This window comes from Natator depressus, chromosome 27 (genome assembly GCF_965152275.1).
Source record: "Natator depressus isolate rNatDep1 chromosome 27, rNatDep2.hap1, whole genome shotgun sequence".
NCBI lineage: Eukaryota > Metazoa > Chordata > Testudines > Cheloniidae > Natator > Natator depressus.
Genome location: NC_134260.1, coordinates 695,746 through 717,767, shown reverse-complemented (window position 1 = coordinate 717,767; position 22,022 = coordinate 695,746). Strand labels below are relative to the sequence as shown.

The 22,022-nt window shown below is 49.4% G+C and overlaps 1 protein-coding gene across 1 annotated transcript in view; it reads right to left on the bottom strand.

Moving 5' to 3' along the window:
• The window catches only part of PLEKHM1 (pleckstrin homology and RUN domain containing M1), a 52,739-nt gene extending 31,093 nt beyond the window's left edge, over positions 1 to 21,646 (bottom strand). Inside the window, exons 1-3 of the mRNA XM_074940417.1 lie at positions 21,601 to 21,646; positions 14,363 to 14,549; positions 1,063 to 1,155 (exon numbers count right to left, since the gene is read on the bottom strand). Coding sequence (XP_074796518.1) covers positions 1,063 to 1,116 — 54 coding nt within the window. The 5' untranslated portion in view covers positions 1,117 to 1,155; positions 14,363 to 14,549; positions 21,601 to 21,646. The remainder of the gene's footprint in view (positions 1 to 1,062; positions 1,156 to 14,362; positions 14,550 to 21,600) is intronic.
• Between the last annotated feature and the right edge of the window lie 376 nt (positions 21,647 to 22,022).

The window sequence follows — 22,022 nt, the reverse complement described above, 5'->3', positions numbered from 1 at the left end:
GACAGTATTTCCTGAGGCATTTAGTGTGGGGTGATTTGGGGGACAATGGCCAGGCAGGTGGGGAGCTGAGACCTCTGCTTATTGTACTTGCTTCTTGTACTGTTACCTTGTCCAACCTCTTGCCCCACATGCCCCTCCCTGCATTTGCCTGTCTCATCCTTCTGTCACATCTTGTAAGTACCTATCTCGTGAGCTCTTTGGGGTACGGACTGTCATTTCACTGCCTGCACAACCCCCAGAACAAGGAACCCTAGTCCTTGATTGGCACCTTGGGCGTTACTGTAATAAAATAATACACATTTTATACACACATTCTATATGTCTAATTCTGTTCTAGGACTAAATTAAGCACAAAACTGTAATCCTTATGTTTGTAGCTAATTTACTGAAATGTTCTTTCTAAACATGTATAGATTCCAAAAAGTTGTGTAAAGAAAAATACACCAGCTACTAACATTTCTGTAATAAAGTTCCTTGGGACCAATCTTAACACTTTACATCTTCTCCGCACTGTATAGAGCCTTTCAATCTGAGAGCCTGACTACATTAGAGCTTTTGGTTGTGACACAGCTCAAGTTAACCAATTGCCAATTCACTAGTGTTAACTGACATCCTTGGGCATGCTAGTTTAGATGCTCCATGACACAAATCTCTGCCATTGGGAACAATGTTTGTACACTGCTGAGAGGCTAGACTAGGGCAGCTATACATAGCAATGCCAGGATCCCCTCCTAGTGGAGACCGTTCATATCGGCAAAAAAAAACCAAAAAAAAAACCCAAAAATGTCGCTGGTACAGTTTATACTGATTTGCTGAGCAACATAAGCTTTTTGTCTGTGTCTAGAGCAGGGCTTTTGCCTGTACTGAAACGTCATTAAAAAAAAAGACTCTCACCACTAATCTGCATTGTTGTACTGGCAAAAGGTTCTAGCGTGGAGCTGGCCTAGCACTTACAGCCGTGTTAGTAATCTCCAGTTACCTGTCAGTCAGACAACGTGAGTTACATCATAATCAAAAACTCTCATCAGACGGGCCCTGAGAGAATCAGCTGGACTCACTCACCTGTATAACTACCTTTGGGTCAGGTCCATTTTCAGTTGTGTGACTGGAATGCATTTCAACTCCTGCTGCCACCTAACTCTGATCACATGACACCTGTAGGACGACAAAGGGGGAAGATTTTAACTTATAAGTGAACAAGCTGCCATGCAACACGGATTCAGCAGGATGTGCAGATCACATTCATAGTCTGTTTGAAAGTCTTCACAGCCAGATCACTGCTCCCAATCAGGTCAGGAATGACCCTGACATTGTTAGATTTACCAAATGCGCTCTGCACGCATTCACGCAATTTCAAACAAAATTCGGAACATGCTGACTGATGAGAGTCCCAATACTCTCCCCTGGGATGATGTAAATATTCCCCATGCACTTATCACCCAGGCACAAACCTGAAGTAGTAGATGGGCCGACGGTCGGGCTCAGGTTCTATCAGAACAGGGAAGGAGGCTGTAGAGCTAAGGACCTGCCATGTCTCAAAGGGGCAAATCTAGGAATTTACTTTACAGTCTCCTGCTCCTTTGTGTTCTTTTCTTGTAGTGCCTTGCACAACGAGAGCCACAGCCATGGACAAGGACTCTAGGCATTACCGCAACACAAATCATTAATAGCAATGTTAATAAAAGAGCCCCAACTAGTCTATTCTGCTCTGAGGGTGCAGGCAGAAGGAAGTAGGAGAAGTTTTATATTCTATGTAAAAGGAGCCCCAAGTACAGAAAGATACCCTCGGGGAGACATAGACTTCTGCTTTGAAATCATTGGCCCTGATGGACCCAAAGCCTGAACACACACTTGGATCCTGGTAAAAGCAGCTCCAGGGAAAAGGCGGCTCTCCAAGAGTACCCTGGGTTCACATCGAAGAACACTTCACACCCAGGTCTGCTACTGAAATTTCAACTTGCTGCACCTGAGTGCCACGCAAACCAGGAGACTGGCGGTCCAACTTGTTGCAGAGTGCACAGGGCCTCGGGTATAAACAGCAGCAAACACAAGCAATAGCTGGTGATCCTGCCAACATATAAAGATGACAATCTCAGCCACTGCGGAGGTGAGGACGTGGCAGCGCCAACGTCAGTGCAGACTGCGTAAGCACCCCTGTCCCCCTGCGGATGTACTCGCTTGTGCAGCCCACGCTGAAGACCACTGCCTCATTTCTACTTTCAGTGATCTGACTAGGTTACAGCTAGCGTGCGCCTGTCTATACATGCTGCAAATCACACTGCAGCTGCAGTGTAGATGGGTACGCTTTGAGTGAAACTGACCAAAGTTCAAACAGAGAATACGCACACATGCACCATGACAACCTGCCACTACGGAGGCAGCCACTTCAGTTTGGATCTGAATAAGCCAACAGAAAACTCTGCACCAGGAAACTCTAGCCTGATTCCCAGCTGGTCAGAACTTCAGAAAAGAAAACTCGTGGTCTCCACTGAAGCCTTGTCACAAGGTTTCTTAAACTCTTTGCACTGCAATAAAAAATGCTGAGTGCGGTGACCACAAGTGGTGCTTTAACCTCTGCCCCATACAGTTAATTTGTTGATTATTTCTGACCTGTGAGGAGAAGCACATGGAGACAATGCCTAGAGGACAGTAACAATAGCAGAGGCCTGGAGATCCCGGTCACTGTTATACACACTGCACTAGTGCTGAGAAGATTCAATCAAGATCTGAGCCCCGCTGTGCTAGGCCCTGCATGCTGACACTTTCCCTGTCCCAACATGTGGACATGCCACTGGGCTACCAGCTGCACAACGGTCTCCTCCCTTGCAGGGACTAATGCCACCAGCCACAAATTCAAAGCGAGAGAGGTGATGTAACCCTACCTTACAATCGTCAACCCCAAAATCCAGTGTATGGCCACTATGTGAGTGCAGACTGAAGGCAATCTGGAGTAATCCTAGGCTTTCATGGCACCCATAAACTCCTGGGTTAACCCAGAAGACCTATATCAACTGCATGGACCTTGAAGTCACCCATTACAATAAGCCTGGGCTATTTCCACACAAGCCAGATGGCATTTCTGCCAACACTGATGGAAATCAGAGATACAGTCAAGTGGCTTATACAGCAGAATTATTTCCAGTTTAACCCCATCTCAAGGTTGCTACTTCCCATGACAGTATCATGATTCACACTGCTGTTTTTCTTAAGGTCTGGCTCCTGGAATCACACGAGAATCAACTTAAAAAACAACAACACTTCTCGTTCTTAAAGTAGCAGAGAAAAGTTGGAGACGTACACTAAAGGCACAAAAACAGAAGGCAAGTAAAAAGAACTCAAAATGTATTATTTTTGAATCTCATTGATTGGAAGGGCCAGACTCAGGATTTCTGAATGCTTGTGCTTGGCATTGCTTCTCCTGGACAAACTCAAGCGAATCAACTGTTGGAATAGAGCACCTCCTACATGCAAACAGCCCGACTAAGCCACTTGCCAAACTTCCCTCGGGTCATGCTAAACCTGGTATCTATCTTGAGAAAGCTCTGCTAATACAGACCAAGCCAGCCAGGTCTCCATTACACAGGCAAATACATGGCCTTGCCCATGATTAAACCACGGAGAGTGTATGGAAGTGAAGGCAGCTATAAAAAATGAAAAAACCCACATCTATAAAATGGAAGTAAGGGGAAGTTAATATTAATGAAAGTATTTTTGAAGAACGATTAGCAGGGTCCATCCCATGCAGGTCAGCGCCATCCAAGAAGAGAGGGAGAAAATTCACGTAGTCCCATTTGTGAGGCTTTAAAAAAGCTTAGAGCAACTCCACTGCAGTGTGAAACACCAGAGGCCAGATTCTGAACTGAGCCCAGTATGGAGCAGCTCCCATTGCTCTCAGTGGGAGCTGTTGGATGCTGAGCACTGGGAAAATCTGCTCACAAAGGCCTTTCAGCCTCCCAGAGCAGCCCCTACCCCATTCCCCAGTATGGGACACTGATACCCACATCCTCAGAAGTATTCAGCCACCTAACGCCCATTGAAATCAATTGAGAGTTAGTTACCTACAGTAAATGTCTTTTATGGATCTGAGCCTCAGGGCTTATCTCTCCCCTCCCCCCAACCGAGGAGCTTCTCCATCCCATTCAGTTGAGAGTTACCCGGGGCCTCCCACCTTCTTCTGTTTTAATAACTGTCATTTGAATAAAGAAAAGGAGTACCTGTGGCACCTTAGAGACTAACCAATTTATCTGAGCATAAGCTTTCGTGAGCTACAGCTCACTTCATTGGATGCATACTGTGGAGAGTTTAGAAGATCTTATTATATACACACAAAGCATGAAAAAATACCTCCTCCCACCCCACTCTCCTGCTGGTAATAGCTTATCTAAAGTGATCACTCTCCTTACAATGTGTATGATAATCAAGTTGGGCCATTTCCAGCACAAATCCAGGTTTTCTCACCCCCCCCCCCACACAAACTCACTCTCCTGCTGGAAATGGCCCACCTTTATTATCATACACACTGTAAGGAGAGTGGTCACTTTAGATAAGCTATTACCAGCAGGAGAGTGAGTTTGTGTGGGGGAGGGGGGGTGAGAAAACCTGGATTTGTGCTGGAAATGGCCCAACTTGATTATCATACACATTGTAAGGAGAGGTTTCAGAGTAACAGCCGTGTTAGTCTGTATTCGCAAAAAGAAAAGGAGTACTTGTGGCACCTTAGAGACTAACCAATTTATTTGAGCATGAGCTTTCGTGAGCTACAGCTCACTTCATCCGATGAAGCTGTAGCTCACGAAAGCTCATGCTCAAATAAATTGGTTAGTCTCTAAGGTGCCACAAGTACTCCTTTTCTTTTTATTGTAAGGAGAGTGATCACTTTAGATAAGCTATTACCAGCAGGAAAGTGGGGTGGGAGGAGGTATTTTTTCATGCTTTGTGTGTATATAATAAGATCTTCTAAACTTTCCACAGTATGCATCCGATGAAGTGAGCTGTAGCTCACGAAAGCTCATGCTCAAATAAATTGGTTAGTCTCTAAGGTGCCACAAGTCCTCCTGTTCTTTTTGCGAATACAGACTAACACGGCTGTTACTCTGAAACCTGTCATTTGAATGGACTTTTCGAAACACTCAGATTGGCAAAGGGCTGCAATTTCTGACAGACAGCAGCTCCGTCAGTCTCACGAGTGCCAGGCTAATGCTGTATGTCAGCTCTTGGTAAGAAACAGCAGGGCCCCCCTGCCCATTCAGAGGGCATCTGGTTACAAAACTGAGTCATTCTTCAAAAATACAAACCCTCCCCTCACCATCTTCCCACACGGCGAAACACTGAATAAGGGACACATCTATGGAAATTCTGCCAGGTTCATTTGCTGTTCAAGGTAAGTAGTTCAGAGGGGCTCTACGTTCTCATAATGAATTCAGGGAAGTCCTATGATCTGTCTTACTCAGACAGGTGGACAAGATGATCACAGCGGTCCCTTTTGGCCTTATCATCTATGAATAATGATGGGCTCTGTAGACAAATCGGATCACCTCAATACTCCAAACCAAACTAGGCTGCTGCTACACCTTTGTCTTCCCGACACAAACAACGGGACATGTGCCAGATCAGCAATGCAGATGCACAGGTTCATTTTGTAGAACTCCTCAAACAAACACAGAGAAACCATTTAAAAAAACCTGTTGCCAACACAGGCAACAGCCCTTTGCAAGGCAGTGTGGAAAACAACTAAAACCATACAGAATTGATTCAGTTCATTCCCTGGAAATCCACAACTATGACTTTGGATCTGATTTATAAGAATAAGATTCAAAAGGGGGGAGGGATAGCTCAGTGGTTTGAGCATTGGCCTGCTAAACCCAGAGTTGTGAGTTCAATCCTTGAAGGGGCCGTATAGGGATCTGGGGCAAAAATTGGGGATTGGTCCTGCTTTGAGCAGGGGGTTGGACGAGATGACCTCCTGATTTCCCTTCCAACTCTGAGATTCTATGAATGGACGAACTACAGGGGCACCCAAACTTAACAAATCTGTACAGGAAATTGGCACGTGGTTTCCCTGTTAACACTCAAACACTGCTCAGGCAGAGCACAACAACTAGGAACACATAAGGAAAGTAGAATAAAGATCAACCTGATGGAGTCATCTTACCTTAGGATGCGGAGATTGCTATTCAGGGAGACAAAGAAGCCACGTACACATTGATTAACCAAGCCAAATGGGTTTCCAAATTCTAAAGTATGGGCATATCTGACCACGTATATCCTTCAGAAATTAATTACTTGTTAAAAACAATAGTATCAAAAAAGAGGCCAGACTCTTCCCAGCAGATTTCCTTCCTGGAGACGGGTTCCTGGAAGAACTCACACGGACTGGCTTCCCTGTTTTAAACCTCACTGATGACAAGTAGCTGCTCACACGGTTCAGATGGAAATAACAGACGACAACAGCGTTACCTAGTGACTCAAAGCCAGTCATTTTCCAAGCATGAGCACCTTGGAAGTTATCCTCCACCCAGAGAAAATTAAGGAGCTCGCACACCAGCCAGACCAAACAGCTCTTTCCAGATGTCAATGCAGCCCTCTTCTCTGCCCACAGTACGACAAGGAATAAGCAGTTGTCAGTACCATCACCAGGAAAAGCTTTTCCATCAAAACCAGAATGACATCCACCTCCAAATCCTACCTCCAGCACAGATTTCTGTACCCCCAAAAGGTCAGAGATTCATGAAGCCCACTAGGGACTTGATATTGCCAACCTATTTCAGTGCTCAGGTACTGTACTACAAGGATGGGTGGTGGCACACAACGATCTGCTAAACAGCAGCACAGTGCTGGGAATCAACATTCTGGGAGAGGGAGCACTGACTAATGGTTACAGCAGTAGTTACAGAGAGGACAGACAAGCATGTAGATACACGAGTGTGAATATCCTGGCCTATGCAGATGATCTGGTCCTGATTGCAGACAACCCCGAGAGTCTCCAACAAATGCTTGACACCACCAGCCAGGCTGCCAACTAGATGGGACTCTGCTTCAGTGCCAGGAAGTGTGCATCCTTGCATATCAATGGCAGTAGAAGGGATTTGGTCCAGGCTATGTCTTTTCAGATCCAGAGTGAACCCATGATCTTCCTCGAGGACAGGCAAGTGTACCAACATCTCGGCAAGCCGATGGGTTTCTGCGTCCAACAGACACCTGAGGATACCATCATGGTGATCCCAAGAGAGGTGGCCAGGATCGACTCTTCCCTACTGACACCGTGGCAGAAGATCAACGCCTTGAACACCTTCCTGATCCCCTGTATCTCATTTGTCCTGAGGGGATCTGCCATGGCGAAGGTACCTCTGAACAAGGCAGACAACACTACTGGCAGCTGGTGAAGAAGTGGATGTTTCTTCCCCAAACACCAGCAATGAACTGGTGTACATCTTGCACAGGCAGGGTGGTGCCAACATCCCTCGAATGGGTGATCTGTGCGACGTTGCCGTGATCATTCATGCCTTCCGCCTTCTGACATGCCTGGATGCTATGGTGAGGAACATCGTGGAGAGTGCTCTGCAGGATGCCATCAAGAAGTGAATCACCAGGACCCTCTCCAACCAAGATGTCACCACCTACCTGAGCAGCTCGCTGGAAGGTGAATTTGGAAGAGACAGAGGAGACTGCTTCTCTCTGAACTTGTGCCCGCAATGCTACATGACAACTGGAGAAGTGTATCAGCTGCCACTGGACATGGTACAAGGAATGCCAGGAGCTGGGAGTCCTGGTGCCACAGGTAAAGAATACAGATCACACTATCATCACTCCAACAGCTAGAACCATGCTAGAGAGGACCCTGAAGGATGCCATCCGCTGCCAATACGTGGAAAACATGAAACGGAAGCCGGACCAGGGCAAGGCATTCAAGGTGATGTGCAAGTGTGACGCCAGCAACCACTTTGTCCCTGGGGGCAGCTTCACCCGATTTGCTGACTGGAGGTTCATCCACAGGGCCCAGCTCAACTGCGTCCCACTGAACGGAGCCGTCTGCCACAGGAACTGGGACAAGCGATGCAGGAAGTGCGGCTACGCCAACGAGATGCTACCCCACATCCTGTGCAGCTGCAAGCCTCATGCGAGAGTCAGGCAGCTGCGACACACCACCATCCAAGATCTCCTGGCCAGAGCCATTCCGCCACCCATGGGGAAGGTTGCCGTGAACTCCGCCGTACCCGGAACCGACAGCCAGCTGCGACTGGACATCATCCCCAAGGAGGACCGGAAGAAGATCATCATGGTGGACGTCACAGTGCTGTTTGAGAACAGGACCCCAGCCTTCCACAATGCCCGAGCTCAAAAGGCTGAGAAATATGCCCCTCTGGCCGAAACCTTGAGAGCTAAGGGTTCCAGGTCCAGACACACGCACTGATCGTTGGGGCCTTAGGCACATGGGACCCCAGTAACGAGTGAGTGCTGAGAAAATGTGGAATTGGTCAATGCTACACTTGGCTGATGCAGCAACTCATGGTGTCAGACGCAATCAGGTGGTCGAGGGACATCTACATAGAACACATCACTGTACATCAGCAATACCAGGAGGGATGAGCTGGAGGCCAATGAGAAGCGCAGTCAGGAAAGTAACTGAAATACTTTCCTCATGGATTGTATTTTCTAAATGGACGACCTACCTAATTCTCAATTACTGAGGGACAATCTCCTCTCATTCAGATCTCTGTACAACTTTTCATGAGTGACGTATCCGAGTACTCGGATTCTAATATCTAAACTGTATTGTTAAATTTATTCACCTAAATTTGGGTTATTGCTGATTATGTACTCTATGTATCATATGACAGGTTTCAGAGTAGCAGCCGTGTTAGTCTGTATCTGCAAAAAGAAAAGGATGTATTATATGACTTTTAAAAACAAACTTTGTGGCTAATCTAAGCACTATACCCAGATGTACACTCTGTCCCCAACCTATGTATTATATATATTTTTTAACATTAGCTTTAATAAAATGTTTAAATTTGTCCTTATCAGCACCTGTGGCTAAGCAGTTGAGACTTGGGTCTGCCAAAATTGGCAGACCTGAGCTCTATTCCCAGCTGTGCCAGAAGTGCAAACCCACTTCTAAGGCCTGGTCTACACTACGAGGTTAGGTTGAATTTAGCCGCGTTAGGTTGATTTTATAAGGAATGTGTCTACACAACCAACCCTGTTCCAACAACCTAAAGGGCTCTTAAAATCGATGGCTGTACTCCTCTCCGATGAGGGGGGTACCACTAAAATCGACCTTCCTGGGTCGAATTTGGGGTACTGTAGACGCAGCTCTGTGCAATTCGATGGTGTTGGTCTCCGAGAGCTATCCCAGAGTGCTCCAATGTGACCGCTCAGGACAGCACTTTCAACTCCGATGCACTAGCCAGGTACACAGGAAAAGCCCCGGGAACTTCTGAATTTCATTTCATAGAATCATAGAATATCAGGGTTGGAAGGGACCTCAGGAGGTCATCTAGTCCAACCCCCTGCTCAAAGCAGGACCAATCCCCAATTAAATCATCCCAGCCAGAGCTTTGTCAAGGCTGACCTTAAAAACTTCCAAGGAAGGAAATTCTACCACCTCCCTAGGTAACGCATTCCAGTGTTTCACCTGTTTGGTCAGCGTGGTGAGCTCAGCAGAACACCATGCAGTCCCAGAATCGCACACAAGCTCCAGCATAGAGCAAACGGGAGACACTGGATCTGATTGCTGTATGGGGAGAAGAATCTCTGCAGGCAGATCTCTGATCCCACAGAAGAAATGCTGATATATATATATGCCAAAATCGCACAGGGCATGGTGGACAGAGGCTAGGGACACAAAGCAGTGCCGTGTGAAAATTAAGGAGCTCAGGCAAGCCTACCAAAAGACAAAGGAGGCAAACAGTCGCTCTGGGTCAGAGCCCCAGACATACCGCTTCTGTGATCAGCTGCATGCCATTCTAGGGGGGACCCTACCACTACCCCACCACTGTCTGTGGACACCTGCAAGGTGGCAGCCTCAGGCAACATGGAGGAAGATTTTGTGGATGAGGAAGAGGAGGAGAATGCGCAGCAGGCAAGTGGAGAATCTGTTCTCCCTGGCTGCCAGGACCTTTTCATCATTCTGGAGCCAATACCCTCCCAGGGCATATTGTTCCCAGACCCTGAAGGCGGAGAAGGCACCTCTGGTGAGTGCACATTTGTAACTACACTACAGAGGTTAAAAGCAATTGTGTTTAATGTTTGATTTGCCCTGAACAATTGGGATGCATTCGCGGCCAGTACCACTACTGGAAAAGTCGGTTAACGTGTCTGGGGATGGAGCAGGAATCCTCCAGGGACATCTCCATGAAGCTCTCCTGGAGGTACTCTGAAAGCCTTTCCAGAAGATTTCTGGGGAGGGCTGCTTTATTTCATCCTCCACGGTAGGACACTTTATCACCCCAAGTCAGTAGCAAGTAGTCTGGAATCATTCCAGCACAAAGCATGGCAGCGAATGGTCCTGGGTTATGGTCGCATTCATGCAACATTCGGTCTTTATCTTTCTGTGTCAGCCTCAGGAGAGTGATCTCATTCATGGTCACCTGGTTGAAATAGGGGAATTTTTGTAAGGGAACAGTAATCCCCTCTGTTTGGTGATCCCCAGTGCGTTATTAGACCCCAGTCATGCTGGGCTCTTTGCGCTTGGCTAAAAGGGATCACCCTGGAGAATAGCCATATGGGGAGCGGGGGCGGGGTGCCCTGCACATCCACTCCAAAACCGCAGCCCCTCCTTTTAAATGGTAAACCCAGCTGGCATTGGTTGCTATGGGAAAGGAAAACACTGCAGTATGAAACCATTCCCACATGTTATGAACGCGGAAGAAGCCAACCCCGTGTACCCTTTGGCTTACCACAGCTGCCTGGAAATTGAATTCTGTTGCCCAGCCATGTGCGATGCAAAGCCAAAATGCGACCTTGTACCTAAAACACATGTGCTGTCTGCTGTGAATTGCTTGATTCACTGTGAAAGAGTCTCCCTTTTGTTCTCAGAAATGTATCTTCTTAAATTCTACTCTCCCTTTTTCCCCCCCCTGCAGCTGCAAATGTTTCTATGCTCCCCCTATCAACTCCATCCCTGAGGTTATCACATATTAGAAGGAGAAAAAAAAGCACTCGTGATGACATGTTTTCAGAGCTCATGCAGTCCTCCCACACTGATAGGGCCCAGCTGAACGCATGGAGGCATTTGGTGGCAGAAGCCAGGGAGGCATACAGTGAGTGTGATTGGAACACGCAGGAGGAGATGCTGAGGCTAATGGAGGAGCAAACGGACATGATGAGGCATCTGGTGGAGCTTCAGGAAAGGCAACTAGAGTTCAGACCCCCACTGTATCCATTGTGTAACCGCCTGTCCTCCTCGCCAAGTTCCATATCCTCCTCACCCAGACGCCCAGAATGCGGGGGGGAGGCTCGAGTCACCCGGCCACTCCACTCCAGGGGATGGCCCAAGCAACAGAAGGTTGTCATTTAAACAGCTATGATTTGTAGTGTGGCTACAATAAGCACTGTGGCCTTGTCCTTCCCTCCTCTCCCACTCCACCCAGGCTACCTTTTACTAGTCAGCGTTGTCAGTGATCTGAAGTTCTTTTTAATAAACAAAGAATGAATGGATTCAGAACAATAGGGACTTTATTTTCCGTGCCAGCTGTGGTCGAAGTGCGGGAGGGGGATTGGCTTACTGGGAAGTACATTCACCAAAGGGGGCAGCTTTGTCTCAACACACAACTGTCACACCGTAGCCTGGTCAGTCATAAAACTGTTTTTCAAAGCCTCTCTGATGTGCAGCGCGCCTTGGTGTGCTCTTTTAATTGCCCTGGTGTCTGGCTGTTCAAAATTGGCTGCCAGGTGATTTGCCTCAACCTCCCAACCCACCATAAATGTCTCCCCCTTACTCTCACAGATATTCTGGAGCACACAGCAAGCAGCAATAACAATGGTCTAACCTACTCAGCAAATAGCGCCAGCGCCCCTTTAAATGCCCAAAGGCACATTCTACCACCTTTCTGCACTTGCTCAGCCTATAGTTGAACTGCTCCTTACTGCTGTCCAGGCTGCCTGTGTATGGCTTTATGAGCCATGGGAGCAAGGGGGTAGGCTGGGTCCACAAGGATAACTATTGGCATTTCAACATCCCCAACGGTAATTTTCTGGTCTGGGAAGAAAGTGCCTTCTTGCAGCTTTTCGAACAGCCCAGAGTTCCGAAAGATGTGAGTGTCACGCACCTTTCCCGACCATCCCACGTTGGTGTCGGTGAAACAGCCTTTGTGATACACCAATACTTGCAACACCATTGAGAAGTATCCTTGCGGTTTAGGGTTAGGGTTTACGTACTGTTTGGCAAGCTGATCCGGTGCCAAGATAGGGATGTGCAATCCATCTGTCTCCCCACCACAGTTAGGGAACTCCATTGTAGCAAAGCCATCCACTATGAAATGCACATTTCCAAGAGTCACTACCCTTGTTAGCAGAAGGTTATTAACTGCCTTTGCTACTTGGATCACAGCAGCCCCCACAGTAGATTTGCCCACTCCGAATTGATTCCCGACTGACCAGTAGCAGTCAGGCGTTGAAAGCTTCCACAGGGCTATCGCCACTTGCTTCTCAACTGTCAGGGCAGATCTCATCTTGGTATTCCTGCGCTTCAGGGCAGGGGGAAAGCAACTCACAAAGTTCCATGAAAGTGGCCTTACGCATGCGAAAGTTTCACCACCACTGGGAATCATCCCATACCTGCAACACTATGCGGTCCCACCAGTCTGTGCTTGTTTGCTGGGCCCAGAATTGGCGTTCCACTGTATCAACATGCTCCAATGCCACCATGATATCCCAATTGCCACATCCCGTGCTTTCAGGAACATCTGTGTCCTTGTCCTCCTCACAATCTTCCTCGTGCTGGCAGCTCCTAGCCAGGCTCTGCATATACTGCAGGATAATGCGCAAGGTGTTTACAAAGCTCATAAAAGTAGCACGCAGCTGAGCGGGCTCCATGCTTGCCGTGCTATGGCGTCCGCACGGATAACCCAGGAAACAAGGCGTGAAATGATTGTTTGCCGTTGCTTTCAAGGGGGGAGGGAGGGGAGACCGACAACATGTACCCAAAACCACCCGCGACAATGTTTTTGCCCCATCAGGCATTGAGAGCTTAACCCAGAATTCCAATGGGCAGTGGGGACTGTAGGATACCTACCCACAGTGCACCACTCCGTGAGTCGATGCTAGCCACGGTATTGAGGACGCACTCTACCGACCTAATGCGCTTAATGGGGACACGCACGATTGACTGTATAAAATCGGTTGCTAAAGATTGACTTCTACAAAATCGACCTAATTTCATAGTGTAGACATGCCCTAACTTATTTATAGAATTTGTAAGTGACACTTGCCTGCCTCCTATAGCTGGGAGTACAAGACTTCCCTCAATAGCAGAGGTTGTGAAGTGCACAGAAATTTCAACACTGGTCAGAGAAAGAAGCAAAAATCTAACTCATGGCCTCCTGGCTCCCAGCATAGCCTTGGCTAAAAGGTATTGTGAGGGAAGTCTCTCTCTCCCTCCCCCGCCATCTCCCTGAGCAATCCTGAGGTACAACACTGAGGGTTACAGGACAGTCCTTTCGATTCACAGGCTGTCCCACCAAAAATGGAACAGGGGGGAAAGCCATAGCATGAGAAAGCACACCCTGGAACAGCTCCGAAGCTAGTGACTGAACATGAGCTGAGTAACCGATGCTTGCACCATACCTCTGAGGTCAATTTGACCACCACAGGCCAGAAAACACAGACTGCACTTGACCGACAAGCATGGTGGTGAACGAAGAATCTTTTCCAGCTGCTAATGAAACCAGCATTTTCAGCTTAAAATGCTGCAGTCACAGCTGCACCCCAAGTCAGGGAGCCCACCTACTTGCACAAATGCTCAATGCACTCCATACGCTCCTCATTCAGGACAGCACAGTGAAGCACACAAAAGGCAGGACATGCAGAGTTGACGATGAATGCTCAACAGTGCCTTTAATTATGTGATCACATAACAATATCTCTCAAATGCAGCAAAAGGAGAGTTTTCACCTGCATACACACGTAACAGGTAATTAGCAAGTGCTGGAGATAAGGGGAAGTTCTGTGGCCTGTATTATACAGGAGCTCAGACTAGACAATGATGGTGGTTCCTTCTGACCTTGGAACTTACGCATCTATGAACTCAGAGCTCCTGTGTTCTTAGGCCTTGTCTACACTGGCAAGTTTCTGCACAGTAAAGCAGCTTTCGGGGGTGTAACTCCTGAGGTGTGCAGAAACTCCTCAGCTGCAAAAAACCCACCTGCGCTGCATTGCCAGGGTAAACACATCAATTGCTTTCAGCGCTGTAATTGGCCTCCGGAAGTGTCCCATAATCCCGCAAGTGGCCGCTCTGCTCATTGTTTTGAACTCGGCTGTCCTGGAGACATGCGCCTCTCCCCTTTCAAAGCTCCTTTTCTGACAGCCCTTGCACGCTGTGCTCGTCTGCTCTGGGACACAAAGCAAACCATTATTGTGGAATGATCCTGCCGGTGAACACAGCGGCAGGTGTGTGTGTGTTACAAGACAGCATGCTGACACACTCTCTGTTCCCCAAAACACAGTGTCTCTCCCCCCACATACACACACACACTCCCTGTCACACACTCTCACCCCTCCACTTCAGTTGAAAAGCGGCTGGCAAGGTACTGGAATGCCCATGGAACAATGGGACTGGGAAACCTGCATCATGTGACGCTGTGCCTGCCCCATGAGGCATTGCAAACCCTTCCCAAAGCACCCTGTGGCCAGCTGCACAGTGGGATAGCTACCACAGTGCACTGCTCTCTGGGCCGTTGCAAGAGCTGCTAATGTGGATGCGCTCCGCCATCACAAGGAGCAGAGTGTGCACGCACAACAGTGGTTTAATTCCAGCGCTTTAATAAAAGTGGTATAACTTGTTGCACAAAAAATTTGCAGTGTAGACATACCCTTACTGTGACACTGTGGAGCCAATACAAGAATTTGATATGAAGAAATCAGATAAAGTTGGAAAATTCCATAGTGTTTCAATTAAGTTTTCCTCTGTCTGGAGAGTGAGGTGGAGTTGTAGACAAAAATACATTGTGCAACCCACAGCTATTGGGATGGGGATTTTCTTCTATGATGTGACATGTTATCTAACATCCTAGAGAAGTTCAAACTGGATTATCTGACACTACTAAGTGATCACAGAATTTAAGAGTGCGCTGTAAAGCACACAGCACAAGGAGACAGTTAGGGTTGATAGTTTAATCCTATCTCTGCATTTCCTGGCGTGCATATGAAATTACTCAGCTTTGCCATGGCAAACACTATTATAAGCATGGAATTTTCTCGTTTAAAAAAATTAGCAGTACAAATAAACAAAGGAAGTTACAAAAATATTGAGTGTATGTGTATGTTGGGTCCATGCCTGGGGCACGGTGGTGTGCATGGAGTATGTCTGACTGAGACGCTCTGTAGTGCATGTACGCACCCGCTTCTGGTCCATATCTAGGATTTGGCCTCTGAAGTTGGTGTAACGTGACTCAGAGGGAGGGTCTAGCTGAGATGTCACTAGAGTATGTATAGGTTTGCCTGTGTGTGCAGTCTGTTCCCTCTGCCTCTAGCACATTATCCAATCTCTCCGAGCCTGCATACTGCAGTGACAAGGACTACGCAACTACTTACGAGAGATGGAGAAACAAAGCGTAACTCAGAAAATGGAGCCCACATTAGGTACATTCAATCCCACCTCTGCTCTCTGTCTCTGCACATCATTACTGTATGAGCTAAGCCTTCACAAGAAATTCACAGAGCCTAAATCACTGAGCCAGCTTCACCCTCTCCAAATAAACCACACCCATTCCAACGTGTCTGAGTGAAACAGGAAGCCTGCCAGCAAGCACCGTCTACATACTTGTGCCAGCTCTCCTCGAGCTAGCGTGCTAAAACAGTAGCGTAGCTGGAGTTGCACAGACAGCGCCCAGGAGGCTCAGGCAGGTGTGGCCTCAGCACGCTGCCACCCCACTATTTTTAGCACACTAGCTCGATAAGAGCTAGCATGAGAGCTGGGAATCACACCCCTAGCTCCAAGTACTGACTCAGCCTCAGAGTGAACTCAGACAAGGTGAAACTTTACCTGTGTAGAAATGGAATGACTCGTCCAATCTGCTGGGATCCATTTCAGTGACACTGCATCCTGCTCCCATCACTTCCCGGTACTAATCCCCTTGGAATGCAGCAGTGTCACCTGCCTGGCAGGTGATCATTCCTGCATTCCAAGGGGATGATCTCCTTCTCCTCTTCCTCTGTCCAGCCACAACAAAAGAATGGGAGCAAGGGCCATGACTGAAATCTGATGTTGCAGCCTGACCCATGGAAAACGGGTGGCCCGGATCTCTCTGCCAGCCTGGGGAAGTGAAGTGTGTATGTGACAGGAATGCCACTGCGGCTTCTTAACCAGAGAGTAAAGAGTGCAGTCTGCTCCCCCAGACCAGGGGCACTCATCTTCACTCCCTGGGGACTTCCAGAACAGCAGCAATCCCACCGTGATTCTCCTGCTGACCCAAGTTCCCCGGAGAATGCAGAAGCAACCTCAGAGTCTCCCTGCAGCACTCAGTGGGTTGGGAGGGGGCAGGATTAAAGACCAGGACCACCAAAAAGGTTGGAGGCTCCAGTTACTGGCACACTCCACCTAAAGGGCCCTCACATTCATGAGCACTTATGCAGGCAACTACCCCACTGAAGCACTTATCCAGGTGAGCAGGGGTCTCAGTGAGGCCCACAATTCACTATAATCCAATTCTTCTCCAGGAAGATAATTTCATGAACCCCACCTCTGTGCCCCTTCAGGTCCGCCCTAGAAAGATTCCCCTCCAAGACTGTCCCCTGGGAGTGGCAGCATCTCTGAGCCAGTGAGCAATACGATTTGCAGTCAGAACAGAGCTGTGTAGGGGCACGGAGAACCACGGGCTACTCAATCATGTGCTATGTTCTTTGGGGAGCATGCACCCTGCACCTTAAACTGTGATGCAGAAGCTCCAGCTGCAAGATGGGTGAAGCAGAAAATACAGCACAAGGTGTGGTCACTTTTGAAACAATCTGTGATCTCATGTCAGAGCAGCAGCAAGAAACACCATATGAAGGTGGCAGGCCACACTCCACTGAATGTGCCAATAGCAAAGAGTGAAGAAAAAGTCCAATTAGCTGTGCCAGACTCCTGCTCTTGGGAGGGTTGGGGAGGGGAGCTGCTGGGAGAGCGCAGAGTCAAACCTAATGTAGCTGCCAAGTGGGGTAGGAAGCAACTCCTGGCAGAGAACCTGACTCTTCTCCTGCTCCACCCACTCACACTGCAGGGTGCTGCATGGCCTACTGACATCCCCTAGCTACCTCAGCTCCAACTGGCGACGGCACCCCACGCAAAACACCACTGTACAGATTTTCAGAATGGTGCTGCGCCACTGAAGCCCTAGGGAAATCTGTCACCTCCCTGCAAAGGAAATTTACTCCTCTCCTGAGATGCTGCCTGACCTGCTCAGCACTTCTCTTAGCATCAGCTTTCAAACCCAAAGGGACAGCTGCAGCTGGGGATGGAAGACCCCCAACACTATCTTCAATCAAACACCATTTCAAAGCCCTGTTATAGCGACAAGAGAGGACTTACTATGGCTTGGGGTGGTGCAGAGGGAGCAGGGTAAGGGGAGAGGAATCAGCAACCTAGAGGAGAAGTCAACACCAAGAGAAGCTGACCCTATCACTCAGACTTTCATCTCATGGCTTTGTCCTGAGGACAAAGTTCACGGTTAGCACAAGGTTTGTAACTTGATAACTCCAGTTTGTTAATAAGATGCTACTTGTGAAAAGAAAATACTGCATTCTCATTCAGCCATTGGGAGATGCTGCAAAGTACTCCATAAAAGAGGTGGAGATGTGATTCCAATACCAAGAGTCTATGATCTGGAATAAAATATAAAATCCCTTGATAATGAAGTTTGCGCACAACAAAAGGATTGGTCAGGCGGTGAACAACAACACAGACAAGTTACAGACAGAGCAATCTGCATCACTGGGCAAGCCAGATGCAATCAAACAACATGTGTTTTAATATGGCCAAATGCAAGGTCATACACTTATGAACAAAAAGTGTAACTTACAGGATGGGGGCTGGATCTTGGAAGGCAGTGACTCTGTAAAGGAATTAGAGATCATTGTATTTAACAAAGAACACAAGGTCCAAATGCAATGCTGTGCCAAAAAGGGCGAACAGTGTATAAACAGAGGATTACTGAGCATGAGGAGGGTGGTGATTTTACATCTGTATACAGCACTGCTGAAACCACTACAGAAATATTGCACTCTATTCTGATTTTTAAAAGGATGCTGAAAAAATGAAGACACTTCAGAGAAGCTTTTAGACACAACAAATCGTGTATCTTAGCAGGGGGTTAGATGGCCCTTGAGGACCCTTCTAACCCTATGGTTCTAGGATTCTAAGAACCACAAGAATGATTTGAAGTTTGGAAAACTTTAAAAACAACAACAACGAGAGACTCGGGATGCTCAGAGCTCGTCTACACTTAGCCTGGTCTACACTACACAGTTAGGTGCACATAAGGCAGCTTACACTGATCTACCACTGTAAGCATTGAGGGATAGCTCAGTAGTTTGAGCATTGGCCTGCTAAACCCAGGGTTGTGAGTTCAATCCTTGAGGGGCCCATTTAGGGATCTGGGGCAAAAACTGGGGATTGGCCCTGCTTTGAGCAGGGGGTTGGACTAGATGATCTCCTGAGGTCCCTTCCAACCCTGATATTCTATGACTTCTATGACTAAACTGCAGCTCCCACCAACGTAACTTGCCCACGACACCGATTTAACTCCACCTCCGCGAGAGGCGTAGTGCTCAAGTCAATGTAGTTAGGTCACCGCAGTGTAGAAACGGCATGTCTTACATTAAGAACAGGAGGACTTGTGGCACCTTAGAGACTAACCAATTTATTTGAGCATAAGCTTTCGTGAGCTACAGCTCACTTCATCGGATGCATAAAGTGGAAAATGCAGTGAGGATTTTTTATACACACAGACCATGAAAAAATGCGTGTTTATCACTTCAAAACGTTTTCTCTCCCCCTACCCCACTCTCCTGCTGGTAATAGCTTTATTACTACAAAGAAAACCTTTTGAAGTGATAAACACCCATTTTTTCATGGTCTGTGTGCATAAGAAATCCTCACTGCATTTTCCACTTTATGCATCCGATGAAGTGAGCTGTAGCTCACGAAAGCTTATGCTCAAATAAATTGGTTAGTCTCTAAGGTGCCACAAGTCCTCCTTTTCTTTTTGCGAATACAGACTAACACGGCTGCTACTCTGAAACCTGGCTTACATTGACTGCCTTTCAGAAGCCCTCCCACAATGCCCAACACCGACACTTAAAGCGATGCAAGCGCTCCTGGTGAGGACACGCACCACTGCTACAAGGACCGTAGTGCGAACTTGCAAAAGCAGTTTAATTACTGCAGTGGCTGTACACTGACGTAACTTAGGTCAACTACATTTTGTAGTGTAGACTTGCCTTACAGCACTTTGGCTATGTCTACACTGCACACCTTACAGCAGCACCCCCAAAAAGGGGCGGTAGCTTTGTCGGCAGGAGAGTGTCTTCCTACCAACAACGCACTGTTTACACCGATGCTTTTCGTCAGCAAAACTTCTGATGGTCGGGGTGTGTTTTTTCATACCCGACCGAGAAAAGTTTTACCGATGAAAGTGCAGTGTAGACAAAGCCTTAGTGAAGACGCTGCCAGCACCTCCTGTCAGCATAGGTACTCCACCCCCCCGCCCCCCAAGGTGGTAGCTATGTGGACACAGCGCTGTCTATGCCAGGGTTAGACTGGCATAACCACGTCACTCCCGAGTGTAGCTATACCGACATAAGTTTGTCGTGCAGACAAGGGCTAAGTCTATTTAGCTGATTGAAGAGAAGGTGAAGAGGTGACTTGATCACAGCTATAAGTACCACATGGGGAGCTTTCTGATGCCGGTAGGTTCTCTAACAAAGTCACAAGCTCTAGTGGTCAGTAGTTAAGAGATAGAAAAATAATTTTTAACGGTGAGGGTAACTAACCATTTGAACAGATTACTGAGATATGAGGCAGATTCTCCATCACTTGGAGTCACTAAATCAAGGTTTGGTGCTTTTCTAAAAGATATGCTCTAGTAATCAGGTTTGATGCAGTGGATGAATTTCTAAGACCTGAATTATGCATCTGCAAACCACACAGGGAGAGAAGGGACATGGAGCGGAATTCAGGGACAAGACAGGAGAGGAGAGAGGAGAGACCGGAGAGCCAACAGTAGTTGAAGGAAAGGAGCTAGGGGAGGTTCGAAAGCTGATGTCAGTGGCACCCAGTGCCACCTTACTTTAATCAAGACCATCAACAAGCTTAAGTTGCTAGTTTTCAGGGCAGGGACGATGTATGCCTCTGTGTCTGCGCCGCACCTAGCTCAGCGGGACCCGGATACTTAGCGGGACCATGGGGCATTACTGCAATATAAGTAATGCACAACAGCAGATGGGCCCAACTGACAAAGTTTACAGGAGGGAGATACCAGCTCCAGGCAAACCAAACACAACAAAGGAATCTGCCTGGCGCTCTTTGCCAGCTGCGCCCGGAAAGCCCTGGGACTGGATGCAAGTGCACAAGGTGGCTGGTGGGGTTGGGGTTCAGAGGGATTCGCGGGTGCGCCCTTAAGCAGCGATTCTCCCTTCCCGCAGCGGGACCCCCACACCTGCCACCCTCTCACTGAGAGCCAGGCAGCGCTGCCTCTCCTGGGGCATGCAGGGAAGTTCTTGAGGCTTCTTGCCCCCCCAGGCAACGCAAAGTGTCCTTCCAAAACGGAGCAGCTGAGACGGAGTTAATGAGGAAGCAAAGACAGACCCGGGGTTCCCAGGCAGCCCCGCTCCCCGCAGCACGGGGGGGGGGTCCGAGCCCCGCTCCCCGCAGCACGGGGAGGCGTGGGGGGCTCCGAGCCCCGCTCCCCACAGCACCGGGGGGGTGTGGGGGGGTCCGAGCTCAGCACCCGTAGCAGGGGAGGGGTGTGGGGGGGTCCGAGCCCCGCACCCCGCAGCACGGGGGGGGCGTGGGGGGGTCCGAGCCCCGCACCCCGCGGGGGGGGTCTGAGCCCCACTCCCGCAGCACGGGGGGGTGTGGGGGGGTCCGAGCCCCGCTCCCCGCAGCACGGGGGGGGGCGTGGGGGGGTCCGAGCCTCACACCCGCAACACGGGGGGGGGCGTGGGGGGGTCCGAGCCCCGCACCCCGCAGCACGGGGGGGGCGTGGGGGGGTCCGAGCCCCGCACCCTGCAGCACGGGGGGGTATGGGGGGGGTCCAGCCCTGCCCCAGGAGACCCGGCGGGGGGCCGAGCCGCGGCGGGGGCGGGGCACGCGGCGGGCGTGGGGGCGGGGCCAGCCAGGGGCGGCGGGGGGCGGCGAGGGAGGGGGCGCGCGGGGGCTCTGGGGCGGGGCGGGCGTGCGCTCACCTGCTCCGCGGCCCCGAGGCTCCAACTGGGAACCCGGAAGCGCAGGCGCCGCCGAGCGCGCGACCGCCCCCCCGCCTACGTCACCCGCGTCGCCCGAGGGGCGGGGCCAGGGGGCGGGGGAGACACGCCCCCGGGGGGAGGAGTCGGAGTCGGAGTCGGTCGGAGTCTCGCGTCTGCAACCCGGAAACGGGTGGAGGCCGCCGGGGGGGCGCGAGTGTCCGCGGGGGGGGGGCGGGTTGGTGCAATTTGGTGCTGCACCCCTCCCGCCTCAGGCTCGGGGCTGGGGCAGGGGGTTGGGGTGCAGGAGTGGGGGCGGGCTCTGGGAGGGAGTTTGGGTGCGGGGGGCGGGCTCGGCTGGGGCAGGGGTTGGGGTGCAGGAGTGGGGGCGGGCTCTGGGAGGGAGTTTGGGTGCAGGAGGGGGC